The sequence below is a fragment of the Scyliorhinus canicula genome, chromosome 10 (genome assembly GCF_902713615.1).
Source record: "Scyliorhinus canicula chromosome 10, sScyCan1.1, whole genome shotgun sequence".
NCBI lineage: Eukaryota > Metazoa > Chordata > Chondrichthyes > Carcharhiniformes > Scyliorhinidae > Scyliorhinus > Scyliorhinus canicula.
This window is the reverse complement of record NC_052155.1, coordinates 26,799,094-26,811,284: the sequence shown is the minus strand read 5'-3', so window position 1 is coordinate 26,811,284 and position 12,191 is coordinate 26,799,094. Positions and strand designations below refer to the sequence as shown.

Here is a 12,191-nt window from a genome sequence, read left to right as displayed (position 1 = left end):
ATGCGCCCCTGCACTCCGGTGTTTCCCTTGGTTAGGGGGCCATCCAAAATGGCCACGGTCACCATGAGGCTGGACCCCTGCAGTCCGGGGTTTCCCTTTAGCCAGGGGCACCCAACATGTCTGCCAACTGTGTGTGCGCCATGTGGGTGAGCCCCAGTACTCCAAGGTTTCCCCTTTGTTTAGGGGCCCTCCAATGTGGCTGCTCACGGTGCCACCTTGTTCCATCTTCCTGAACATGCCCCGCTGAAGCCAGTCCAGAGACCCCTATTGCTGTGTTCCCCCGTGGTATCGATTCTCCCTGCACTCTGCTGCCCTTGCCCCTTCCTTCCTATGAGCTAGTTCTCTTACTCATAGCGAGGCAGTGCAGTTCCGTGCAAAATTGACCATATCCTTCGCTTTCACTGCGTCTTTCCAACCACTGCCGCGCTTGCCATTTATCTGGTCCATTCGTACGGATGAACCCGTCTGTATCTGCCGGGGTAGTGAAATAGTGCTCTTTGATCTGATACTTCACCCAGAGCCTGGCTGGGTACAACATCCCAAATCTAACATTATTTTTGTGCAGGGCCAACTTTGCGTGGTTGAATTGGACCCTGCCCATCGCCAGGTCCACTCCTTCATCTGCCAAGCCCAGCGCAGGACCCTCTCATGATCCAGTTTGGTTATTATTGCCCTCGGCTGCTCAGCGGCCTCAGGCTCTGGACGGAGCAGCCTGTGGGCCTTGTCGGTTTTCGGCAGTTTGGGAAGCTGCCCTTCCAACCAGGTTGCCCAGCATCTGGGCCACGTAGTCGGTTGGGTTACTGCCCTCAATTCCCTCTGGCAGGCCCACTATTTGAATATTTTGTTACTTGGATCGGTTCTCTTGGTCCTCAACCTTCCCTTTAAGGCTCCCCAGATCGCCATCAACCTCTTTAGCTCGGCCTCCAGGCCGACAATTCGGTCGTTCTGTCCATCAATGCCTCCAAATTTCTGTACCACTTTCCCATGGAGATCCAGCCTCCTTTCCTTGCCATCAAGCATCGCCTGCATGGCGGCCAGCGCCTCCATCACCACCACCTTGAGTGCCGTTTGAATTCCCGCCTTAATCTCATCCTTCATCGTGGCCAGTTCTCCACCAATGATCTCAGTGCGACCACCATCTCCTTCCTCAACGCCTCCATGTGTCTCGCAAACTGCTTCTCCAGCTCCACAGCCATCACCTCGGTCATCCTTTCCACTGTAAGTAGTGTAGTGAAGCCCCACCACACGGTCCAAAATCCGCCATCTTGTCAGCGCTCTTACTGGTCCTCTCCTTTGGCGGCGAGCCCCACGTTTCCTCCCTTCTTGTGGAGATGTCGGCGTTGGACTGGGGTGAGCACAGTAAGTAGTCTTACAACACGGGGTTAAAGTCCAACAGGTTTGTTTCAAACACTAGCTTTCGGAGCACTGCTCCGTCCTCATTCACCTGAGGAAGGAGCAGTGCTCCAAAAGCTAGTGTTTGAAACAAACCTGTTGGACTTTAACCTGGTGTTGTGAAGACTTCGTACTGTGCTCCTCCCTTCTTCACAGTTGTTATTGGCATTCGTTAACCACTTAATATTTTTCTCCTTTCTTCAATCTCGAGATAAATAATAAAATAATAAAATAGTAAAATATATAAAAATAAAAAAAAGGAAAAAAATTAAATTAAAAAAAAATCAAAGTTCAAAACATCTCTTCTCTTGGGACTGAACTTCAAGCATCCCAAATATTAATTTTTAGCGGGATGCCCACCCTGTGTGCGCTGCTCCCCCTCTACATTCGCGCTGGATTCAGTCCTCGCCTCAGGCCACGCTCCTCCCCTGCCGCTTGCTTCGGGCTCGATGGCCCTGCTCCTCCGGTCCCGGGGGTCCCCACCGGCCCGACCCGGCGCCCGTCCCTCAGGCCCCAACAGCCGAAGAAATCCCGACCGGCGAAACCCGGAAAACGCCGAAATACCATGGTCGCGCAGGAGCCCCTCACCAGCGCGACCACTCCGCTCGCACGTGCCACCGGAAGTCGCACTGACAAAGTTACCAGTCCTTTGAGGTCCAAAACTATCAATATAGTCTAGCTCACACTACAAGTTACAGTTTACCTGAAGCAAAAACTGCAAAAGATCATGTGCAGGTAATCTGCTCTTAGGAATGGGCTAACCGACCTACAATTAAATACTAATTTGATGTCAATTATCCAATAGAAGTCACTGATTTAAAAAGGGGTTACATGTGACACTATTTGTTGGTGGAGATTTGTGTGTGAAGTTGGATCAAAGAAATAAAGGTGTTTTGTGGAGAAGCAGAACTTTTGTCTCCTTTACTCCACAGCAACCCAGAAGCTTGAACATCAGCAACTATTTTTACTTCACCACTGAAGTGGTTGATTGGCCTGAGTGACACCCACAGCACCCAACCAAACAGACAGGTGCTGGCCCAAAATCCCACCGCATCCACTGGGTGAACTCAGTAATGTCATTAATGACATAAATGGTCCTTGAATGTTCAAATGATTTGCAACTGGTCACGGCAAGGGAAAACAAATTGATAGAAGTCTCATCGCACTGCATGGGCCAGAAGCATAACTTTTAGGCTAGATGCTTCAAATTTATTTTCATACTTAAACATTGTCTGAAAGTTAGGTGACAGTCTAAAGGCAAAGTGTTCCTGAAGATGCAATTCATACCTGAAGATATTAACCATCAGTTCCAAGCAGATTTCCTGAATCTGAGAGTTTAAATTCTGCTGCCAGTCCTTTCTGAGTGTCCGTGAATCTGAAATATCTGTGCAGGAGCCCAAGTGAGACAGCTCCAGATCATAATACAATTGTAGGCTTTTAACCCTGAAAAAAAAAGAATGTATCAAAAAAAAATTTTGGTCATAGAATCAAGCTTTCCAAGGTCTATTTATAACACAATATCCTCAAGATGTTACAGATTGACAATGGTGACATATACGGCAGGATGCAGATTATTTCAGATTTGTGATGTCTTCCGTGCAACGTTTCTTTCCCACCCCAAATATCAGCCTACATCAAACAATACAGAGTTAAATAGTAAATAATGCAATTACGAAAAAGCTCCCAAACAGCAATGGAGTCACAGGCCACGAGTCTCCAAAAAAATCCCTAAATGTGGTAGCGAGCTTGAACTGCCACGAGGCCCAGCGAGGCCAGCGGCGGAATTCAACATGTAAAGTAAAAATGGGAAACTATGTCATTTGAAACATGGAAGTCTGGCAAAACCGGCCCTGAGGGTACATGAGAAAATGTTGTGAAAAATCCCACGAAGGGTTAACAGTATTCAGCAAAAGAAGTTTGAAATGCAGATAGCCTTGATCAAACAGGCATTAAGAAAACAGCTTGTGGCAGCTCATGCTGTAAAATTGATGCATGTCTTTCAAGTTAAAGCAGATTGAACTTTTAGTTACATGATGGGAAACAATATTTTGCACCTTCTTTGAAGTCAATTATTTGAGTAAGCAGTTATTAAAGAATTGCCAGGATCTTCAGTTGAATTGGGTGACAAATGTTTAGGTGTGAAATCCTGCTGACACCAGTTGAATATGGGAAGCCGGAGACGATGTGTCCACAAGAGCACAAGTTAACCCCAAATCGGAGTCAGAGTTCTGACAAGTTACGGGCATTATTTGGTAATAAAGCAACTTTAGAAGTGATAGGAACCAGAACCCTTCTAGGATTAAAGCACTTATGAACATTACAAAGAAAAATAAATGTGATCAGAGATCGGTGAGCTAAAGTCATGCTCAACATGAATACATAGTCGTGTTAGAAGTAATTAAAATTAAATGTACACTGAACAATCGACAGCAAAACAAAGTTTCAATAGCGAATCCATCAGGAGAAAACCAAAACATAAAGAAGAGATTGTCACGGTAGAATTGAAGGTCTTTCCAACCAACCAGGAGAATCTAGAAGCAAGATCTTTTTACTTTTCTGTAAAGAAAGTGATTTTATGTTTTAAAACAAAAAAAAATAACTTAAAGTTTTAACCTGAAACAGTGGTTATTATAAAGTCTACTTTACTTACTTAGCAACGTTGGACCCAGGATTGAGGCTACTAAGTGGTAAGTAGATGAAATCTTCTATGGAGATCTGGGTTATACCGGGGGATAACTTGAACATATAGATTAACCCGAATAGCACCCACCTAAGTCTGCATAGGGCGGTTCTCGTTTTTTGCCTCTCCTGCTATTCACCAGCCTTGAGCGAGAGCACAATGATGCCCATGTTATGGGCCAGGATTTAGAGAACCCCAAAGTGTATAATGGAGTTCACCTGACCCACAACTTTTAATAGATTGAGGTATGGGGAGCACACGGCCCACTCTACAGGTGTGGTATAGCAGAAATGGGAAAGTATTTTTTAAAGCAAAACAATGTTTATTCTATGAACTCAAGTTAACCTTTTTAAAACATAGTGAACATCTTAACAACCATTAATTGAAATACAACCCCCAAAGACTGCAACACTAAGTAATCCTTTAAGCTTTCCTTTTAACACCCATAAGACTTAAAAAACAAAACCTTTAACAGAAGCACATCAGGTTTGTATTCACTACTGAGAACATTTATAATTCTGAATTCACGAAATGATCAAGAGATAGTCTTTACATGGCAGAGAGAACAGTACACCTGCTTTGTCTGGCTTCAGCTCCAACACTGAAAACGAAACCAAAAAACACAGACACACCCAAGCTTTTCTCAAAGTGAAAATGAAAGCAGAGCCAGAGCTCAGCTCCACCCACACTCTGACATCACTGCAGTAACATGAGCAGCCAAACATTTCTTAAAGCGACATTCTCATGACACTGAGAATCACACCCATAGACTCCCAACAGGTGTGGTACAGCAGAAATGGAAAAGTATTTTTTTTAAAGCAAAACAATGTTTATTCTATGAATTCAAGTTAACCTTTTTAAAACAGTGAACATCTTAACAACCATTAATTCAACCTTACCCTTAAACTATACATAGAATCTTTGACTGAGTTATCCATTTTCATAAATATATTATACTCCAAAACCATCAATGTATAGCTCAAATATCAGTTACTGCAGAAAGAAAGAATGATGAAATCTGCTTTGCTCAGTGAAAACCTGTTCAATCTACTGCATTTACACTTACTTTTGTGTAAAACATTCTGCAGCTTCTAATGGCATTTTGGGTATATCTGGTCTGATATCTGCCAAGTTTGAGGATTTAATCGTTCCTTCATCAATGTTCACCAATGTTAAGCCTTCAACCTCCTGTATAATCAGTGGCAAATAAACAAGGTTATGTTTAGACTTTACAGATAAATATTGTTTAAAATTTATTAAAATTCAGTGCAATTACATTGTAATATTTTCTGGGCTACAGTAATTTACATTTTTCTATCAATCTGATTTTTTTAAATAGAGAATACAAGCCTTTGGAAACAGGAAAGGGCTGTTAGTATTACCTATTTTAGACAGATTGCAAATTCTTCTCATCATATTGCACAATCTTCATTTTCAAAACATTGAAACATTAATTGTTTAAGGGGTCCGCTCTTCCAGAGGATAGAAATCTATCCAAATGATCAAGAACTTCACAAATTACACTTCTAATTTCTACTTCATGTTTTAATTGAGATACAGGTCCTCAAATTTCCTCAGCTCACTTGAGAATCAGACTCTCAATTTCCTTGCTCCCAACAGCAAGACTGGCTACAACTTGAACAACAAATAAATGAGTTTTAAGCACCCACACTGCATTTGCTCTCCTGTCCAGGTATCACACTCAAGTGTACTGAGGAACAAAAGACTTTCGCATGTTTGACCATAGATCTTTGACAGCAGAAAGGCAGGTTAATAGGGTGGTGAAAATGGCATATGGGACACTTGCCTTCATCGAGGCATGGATTGCAAAAGCAGGGATGTCATGTTGGAGTTTTAAACAAGATTTACAAGAGGTATACAAGATTATGTGTCGCAGGGGCAGGAAGTAGCTGTTCCCCTTAAAGGGTAAGTCACAAGGGGACACAAGTTCAAGGTGAGGGGTAAGAGGTTTAGGGGGAATGAGGAAAAACCTTTTTATCCAGAGGGTAATGGTCTGGAATGTACTGCCTGGGAGGATGGTAGAGGTGGGTTGCCTCATATGCTTTAAAAAGTACCTGGATGAGCATTTGGAATGTCATAACATTCAAGGCTTTGGGCCAAGTGTTGGTAAATGGGATTAAGGGGGTAGGTCAGGTTTTTTTCATGTGTCTGTGCAGACTCGATGGGCCGAAGGTCTCTTCTGCACTGTTTGATTCTATGATTCTGTGTAAAAAGCTGCTCTTCTGTGTCATGCTCCATCATCACTCCCATACAGTGGAGAGTGCCAAAGACATGGTGCAGCAGCTATCCTCAAACTCAGACTGAGAACTTCAAATTAAATGCCAAAGCATTGCTGCGCCATTAAAAAGGGCTCTTAAGAACCATCATCACCAACTGGAAATTGTACAATTAGACTACTCAACAACATTTGATTTGATCTCGCACGCAACATCATTGGAAGTGAGCAAAAATTCTAATTGCTGGTCATCCAGGACACCAGGAATGGTATCAAGAGATCTACAGACAGTTGCAGTTCCAAGCAAGTCCTTGTAGGAAACCTTTACCCAGCTGATCCTGCTGTCAGGGCCAGGACAGGTGTTGTAATGATATGTATATAATTAGGTTAGTGAAGGGTTAATAATTATACCTGTGTAAATCAAACACTAGAGGGCTTCACTACTTCTCTGTATTTAAGACAGCCTCTCAAGGAATTCTGGGAGAAGCTGAGAGAGTAGCATAAGGAGAAAGCATGAGATTAGAATAGACAGAGTTAACACAAGGTTAGATCATAGTGTAGTTAGTGATTAGTTAGATTATTGAGTACTGTAAGACAGATTCAATATCACTTAATTATTATCTGCTCAGTAGAGTGTGCGAACTTCATTTAATTAGTAGTGTAATAATAAATTTGTTTTGTTTCAATCTTTTGATTGGTATATTCTTTGTCAACACTCAATGGGGTCATTCTGGAAGGACAAAGAATACAACATATTACCAATCACGGTAACATAACAGGTGTCAGTTAACAAAATATGCTCCCAGTCTTAATTCTTGCTGGATTCCCATTTCTCTGGATATCAGGAATATGGAAGGTTCTACCAATCATCCTTTGTATGAGATACAATGCTTACCAAGTTAACTTTATTAAAGTAATCAATGTGGCAGCCCATCAGAAAAGCTGTTGGTGCCATCAGAAAATCCATCATCCCTTTGGAAAGGATAGGCACATAGGTATGTTTCCACTGAAGTGGGTGAAGATAGAGAATAAAACATTCTGCAATGAGTGTCAGCAAAGCCCAATCAGCTGACAGAAAGACAATCTTCTGTTCAATTAAAATGGATGTCAGGACCTGAGAAGGAAAATTAGATAATTATCAATACTTGGCATTTATCTCCTCTTATCCTTAAAATCTATTCACTTCAGCACAAACATTAATATTTTATTGACAAAGGGTGCGATTCAGCGGCCTCGTTGCGTCTAACTTGGTGACACGATGAGGCCATTGAATCTCACATGAGGCCTCTCGCGAGACATCAACGCTCGAGACATATGAATAGATTCAACCGAACCGTGCAAGATGGGAAAACCCAGATCAGTATATTTAAATTAGGTTCCTTTAAATATGCTTGCACCATAGTCTCCTAGCCCCCAGGGGGGGCCCAGAAAGGTGGCCGCTCAGCGACCCTATCGCAGGGTGTCCTCACTTTGGGGGGGGGAAGGGGGGGGTTGTGGAGGAGTGTGGAGTAACGCCCATGTGTGCGTAGAATAACATTGCCCGTGGGTGGGGTTGTGGGGGACCCTCAAGCTCACTGAGAGATCGGGGCATCCTTTCAAAATGGTGGCCCAATCTCTGACGAACCGGTCTCGCTGGCGTGTTCAGCTCCCCAGTGATGAAAACATTTCTCTTTTTTTTAGAAAATATTTTAATGAGGAATTTATAATTTTAACAATTTTAAACATCAAATTTCAACAAAAACCAAAACACAGTAATATAACCAACAACCCCCTCGAGCACACACCCCAACATGGCTTACATACAGTGCCACCTTGCCCAGCCACCCCTCCATAGGTTCTCCTGCCCTCATTCGTCTCTCCCATGGCATCCCTTTTCCCCACACCCCCCTCCCCCCCCCCCCCCCCCCCCCTCCTTCCTACTGACAGCTTACTTTTTCTCAAAGAAGTCGATGAATGGCTGCCATCTCCGAGCAAACCCCTGCAACGAACACCTCAAGGCAAATTTAATTTTCTCAAGTTTGAGAAACGCCGCCCTGTCGATAACCCAAACCTCCGACTCGGGGGTTCCGAGTTCCTCCATCCTAGTGAGATCTGTCTCCCGGCTACCAGGGAGGCAAAGGCCAGAATGTCGGCCTCTCTCTCACCCCCTGGGCTCCCAGGTCTTCGGACAGACCAAAATCAGCATCTCTGGACTCGACACCACCCTCACTTTAAGACCTCTGACATGACGTCAGCAAACCCCTGCCAGAAATCACTCAGCCTCGGACATGCCCAAAACATATGGGCATGGTTCGCAGGACCCCCCCACACAGCGCCCACACCTATCCTCCACCCCCTCAAAGAACCTGCACATCCGGGCTCCAGTCATCTGTGCCCTGTGGACCAACTTAAATTGTATCTGGATGAGGATGCATTAACTCGCCTCCTCCCATAATCAGGCCTCCCAACTCCCCACCCAGCTCTTCTTCTCACTTTCTCCCCCTACCTACTGGGGCTCCCTCCCACTCCATCAGTTCCTTTTAGATCTCCGAGACCTTCCCCTCTCCTACTTCTGTAGTCCCCAGTGTGGCAGGTGCAGGAAGGTCAAGAACTCCCTCGCACAAAATCCCTCACTTGTAAATACCGGAACCCCATTCCCACCTAGCAACTCAAACTCCTCCCCCAGCTCCTTCAAGCTCGGGAAACCCTCAGCAATAAACACATCCCCAAATCTCTCAATCCCTGCCTGCTGCCACCTCCGAAACCGCCATCCAGCCCCCCCCCCCCCCGGAGTAAATCAATGGTTATCACATATCGGTGCCCACACCGACGCCCCTCCAACCCCATTTGCTGCCTCCACTGTCCCCACACCCTCAGGGCTGCCACTACTACCGGGCTTGTGGCGTACCGAGCCGGAGAGAATAACAGAGGTGCCAATAACAATGCCCCCAAAGACGTGTCCTTACATGAGGCCACCTCCACCCACTCCCATACCGACCCCTCTCACACTACCCACTTCCTGACCATCGCAATATTCGCCGCCCAGTAGTAAATAATGAGATTCGGGAGAACCATCCCGAGAGACAAATCCCGAGATCACTGCATTCCCTTTTTTAAAGAACGCCTTGGGGATAAAGTTTGGACGGCTCTGGAAAACAAACAAAACCTCGGAGGACTGTCATTTTAATTGTCTGAACCCGCCCCGTTAATGACAATGTCCCACCATCCTCACCTAATCTGCCAACCAACCCAAACTCAGTTTATGCAGCTGCTCCCACTCCCGTGCCACCTGGATACCCAAATATTGGAAGCTCCCTCCCACCACCGGCATCTCACCCAATCTTTTGTCCTTCTCCTTCGCCTGGACCGCAAGGACCTCTCTTACCTATATTCAATTTGTATCCCGAGAACCGGCCGAATTCCTCAAATATCCCCATAATCCCACCAATCCCCCCCCAGTGGGTCCGATATGTACAAAAGTAGATTGCCCGCGTAAAGCGAGATCCTGTGCTCCAACCTCCCGCCCCCGCCCCCCCTCCTCGACGTTTTTAATGCCATTGCCAACGGCTCTATCGCCGAGGCAATCAACAGTGCGAAAAGTGGACATCACTGCCTTATCCCCCAGTGTAACCTGAAAAAGTCTGATCTCACCAGATTCGTCCACACACTCACCCCCGGTTCCTGGTATAGCAACCGGAGCCAGTCCCCAGGACCTCCCATAAGTATTCCCACTCCACCCGATCAAAGGCCTTCTCTGCGTCCATGGCCACCACCACCTCAACCTCGCACCCGTCTGGAAGCATCATAATTACATTACGTGACCTCCTGGCGTTGGTCGCCAAATGTCGCCCCTTAATGAACCCCGTCTAGTCCTCCCCTATTATCCCTGGGACGCAGTCTTCGATCTCTGTGGCCAGGACCTTCACCAGTAGTTTGGCATCCACATTTAACAGGGAGATCGGTCTGTATGACCCACAGTTTGCCAAGTCCTTATCCTGCTTTAAAATGAGGGAAATCGACGCCTGTGACAATGGTGGGGGGAGCACTCTCAACACCTTTGCTTCATTGAAGGCCCTTACTAACAGTAGTCCCAACACCCCCGAGAACTAAAATTCCACTCGTCCGGTCCCACAGCCTTGCTTCGTCTCTAGCCCCTCTACTACTTCTATTAGCCCAACTGGGGTCCCCAGGCCCTCCACCAGTTCCTCATCAACCTTCGGGACCTTAGTGCAGCATGGTGGCGCAGTGGGTCCCAGGTTTGATCCCGGCTCTGGGTCATTGTCCATTTGGAGTTTGCACATTCTCCCCATGTCTGCATGGGTTCCGACCCACAACCCAAAGATGTGCAAGGTAGGTGGATTGGCCACACAAAATTGCCCTTTAATTGGAAAAAATGAATTGGGCACTCTAAATTTATAGAAAAAAATGTTTTTAAAATAAAAAACCCTTCGGGAACTCCAAACCTCCCAGAAACCGCCTCATACCCTCGTCCCCAGCTGGGGGTTCCGACTCACACAACTTGCTATAAAACGCCCTAAACACCCCATTCACCCCGCCGGGTCCAAGACTGTATTCCCACCTGTGTCCTTCACTTTTCCAATCTCTCTCGCCACCTCAATGAAAACATGTCTAAGTGTGGGCTTGACCGGGGAGAAACTCCCCTGAAACGACGACTACATATAGTTGAATTGCGGTGTGGATCTTACCCAAAAAGCCAGCAAGAAACACCCTGCCAAACTCACTCATAATGACACTTAGAGAATTTTTGGTTGAATTCCGCCACATAATAAAGTTCATTATACGCCATGTATGGTAATTTATAAACGAAAGAGAAAATGTTTGAAAGTCTCAGCAGGTCTGGCATCATCTGTAGGGAGAGAAAAGAGCTAACGTTTCGAGTCCAATGATTCTTTGTCAAAGCTAACAGACAGAGAAAATGGGAAATATTTATACTGTGAAGTGAGAAGGAAAGTTGAGTCATAGCCACAGACACCCAGGGAAACTGGGTGCTAAAGCTACAGAAACCAAGGGAAAAGAGTGCTAATGGCAGTCCCCAGAGAGAACAAAAGATGTGAAAGGTCAAACAGCAGGGAAACTAACATCAGAGGATGATAATTTATAGATTTCCCATCTGACAGAGAAGTTGAATTAGAGGAAACTCACTAGGTGGGGTTTTCCATTTCTGAGAATAGGTGTTGACGCCGAAGCAGAATTCGTGGACTTCCACAGCAGCAAAACTGGTGCCGCATCTGGACCGATTCTGCAACTATTAAGGGGCTAGCACCGGTGGAATGCAATCGATTCCAATAAGAAATGGTGCAGTACTCTCCAGATTCGCAATTGACAGAGGAGGCTGACGAGCTGCAGCCGCATATGCACTTCACTCCCCACACACACACACACACACACCATCCCAGCCAACAAGATGTCAGTAAGACACACGGCCCCATGATCTGTGGACAAAGAGCTCGAGACCTTCCTGGGCGTCGTGGAGGAGAGGCAGATGGCCTCTACACAAACCTAAAGGGGTTCCACTCAATGATTCTAGAGTGTGGTGTGTTCTATCACAGGTCACCTTTTAGCATATGGACTGCATATTTATTGTTTGATTTAATTTGTCACATGCACTGAAGTACAGTGAGAAGTATTTTTCTGCAGCCAAGGGAAAGTACACAGTACGTACATAGTAGACAAAAAGAATAATCAGAGAACATTGACAAATGGTACATCGAGTTATTGGTTACAGTATAGAACAAGGGGCCAAACGAAGCAAATACATGAGCAAGAGCAGCATAGGGCGTTGTGAATAGTGTTCTTACAGGGAACAGATCAGTCCTAAGGGGAGTCGTTGAGGAGTCTTGTAGCTGTGGGGAAGAAGCTGTTTCTATGTCTGGATGTGCGGGT

General features: G+C 45.4%; 1 protein-coding gene across 1 annotated transcript in view; it reads right to left on the bottom strand.

Annotated features, from left to right (window-relative positions):
• LOC119972288 (DENN domain-containing protein 3-like) overlaps positions 1-12,191 on the bottom strand; it is a 160,360-nt gene that overhangs the window by 84,980 nt on the left and 63,189 nt on the right. The window contains 3 exon segments of the mRNA XM_038808751.1: positions 2,680-2,835; positions 5,139-5,260; positions 7,204-7,422. Coding sequence (XP_038664679.1) covers positions 2,680-2,835; positions 5,139-5,260; positions 7,204-7,422 — 497 coding nt within the window.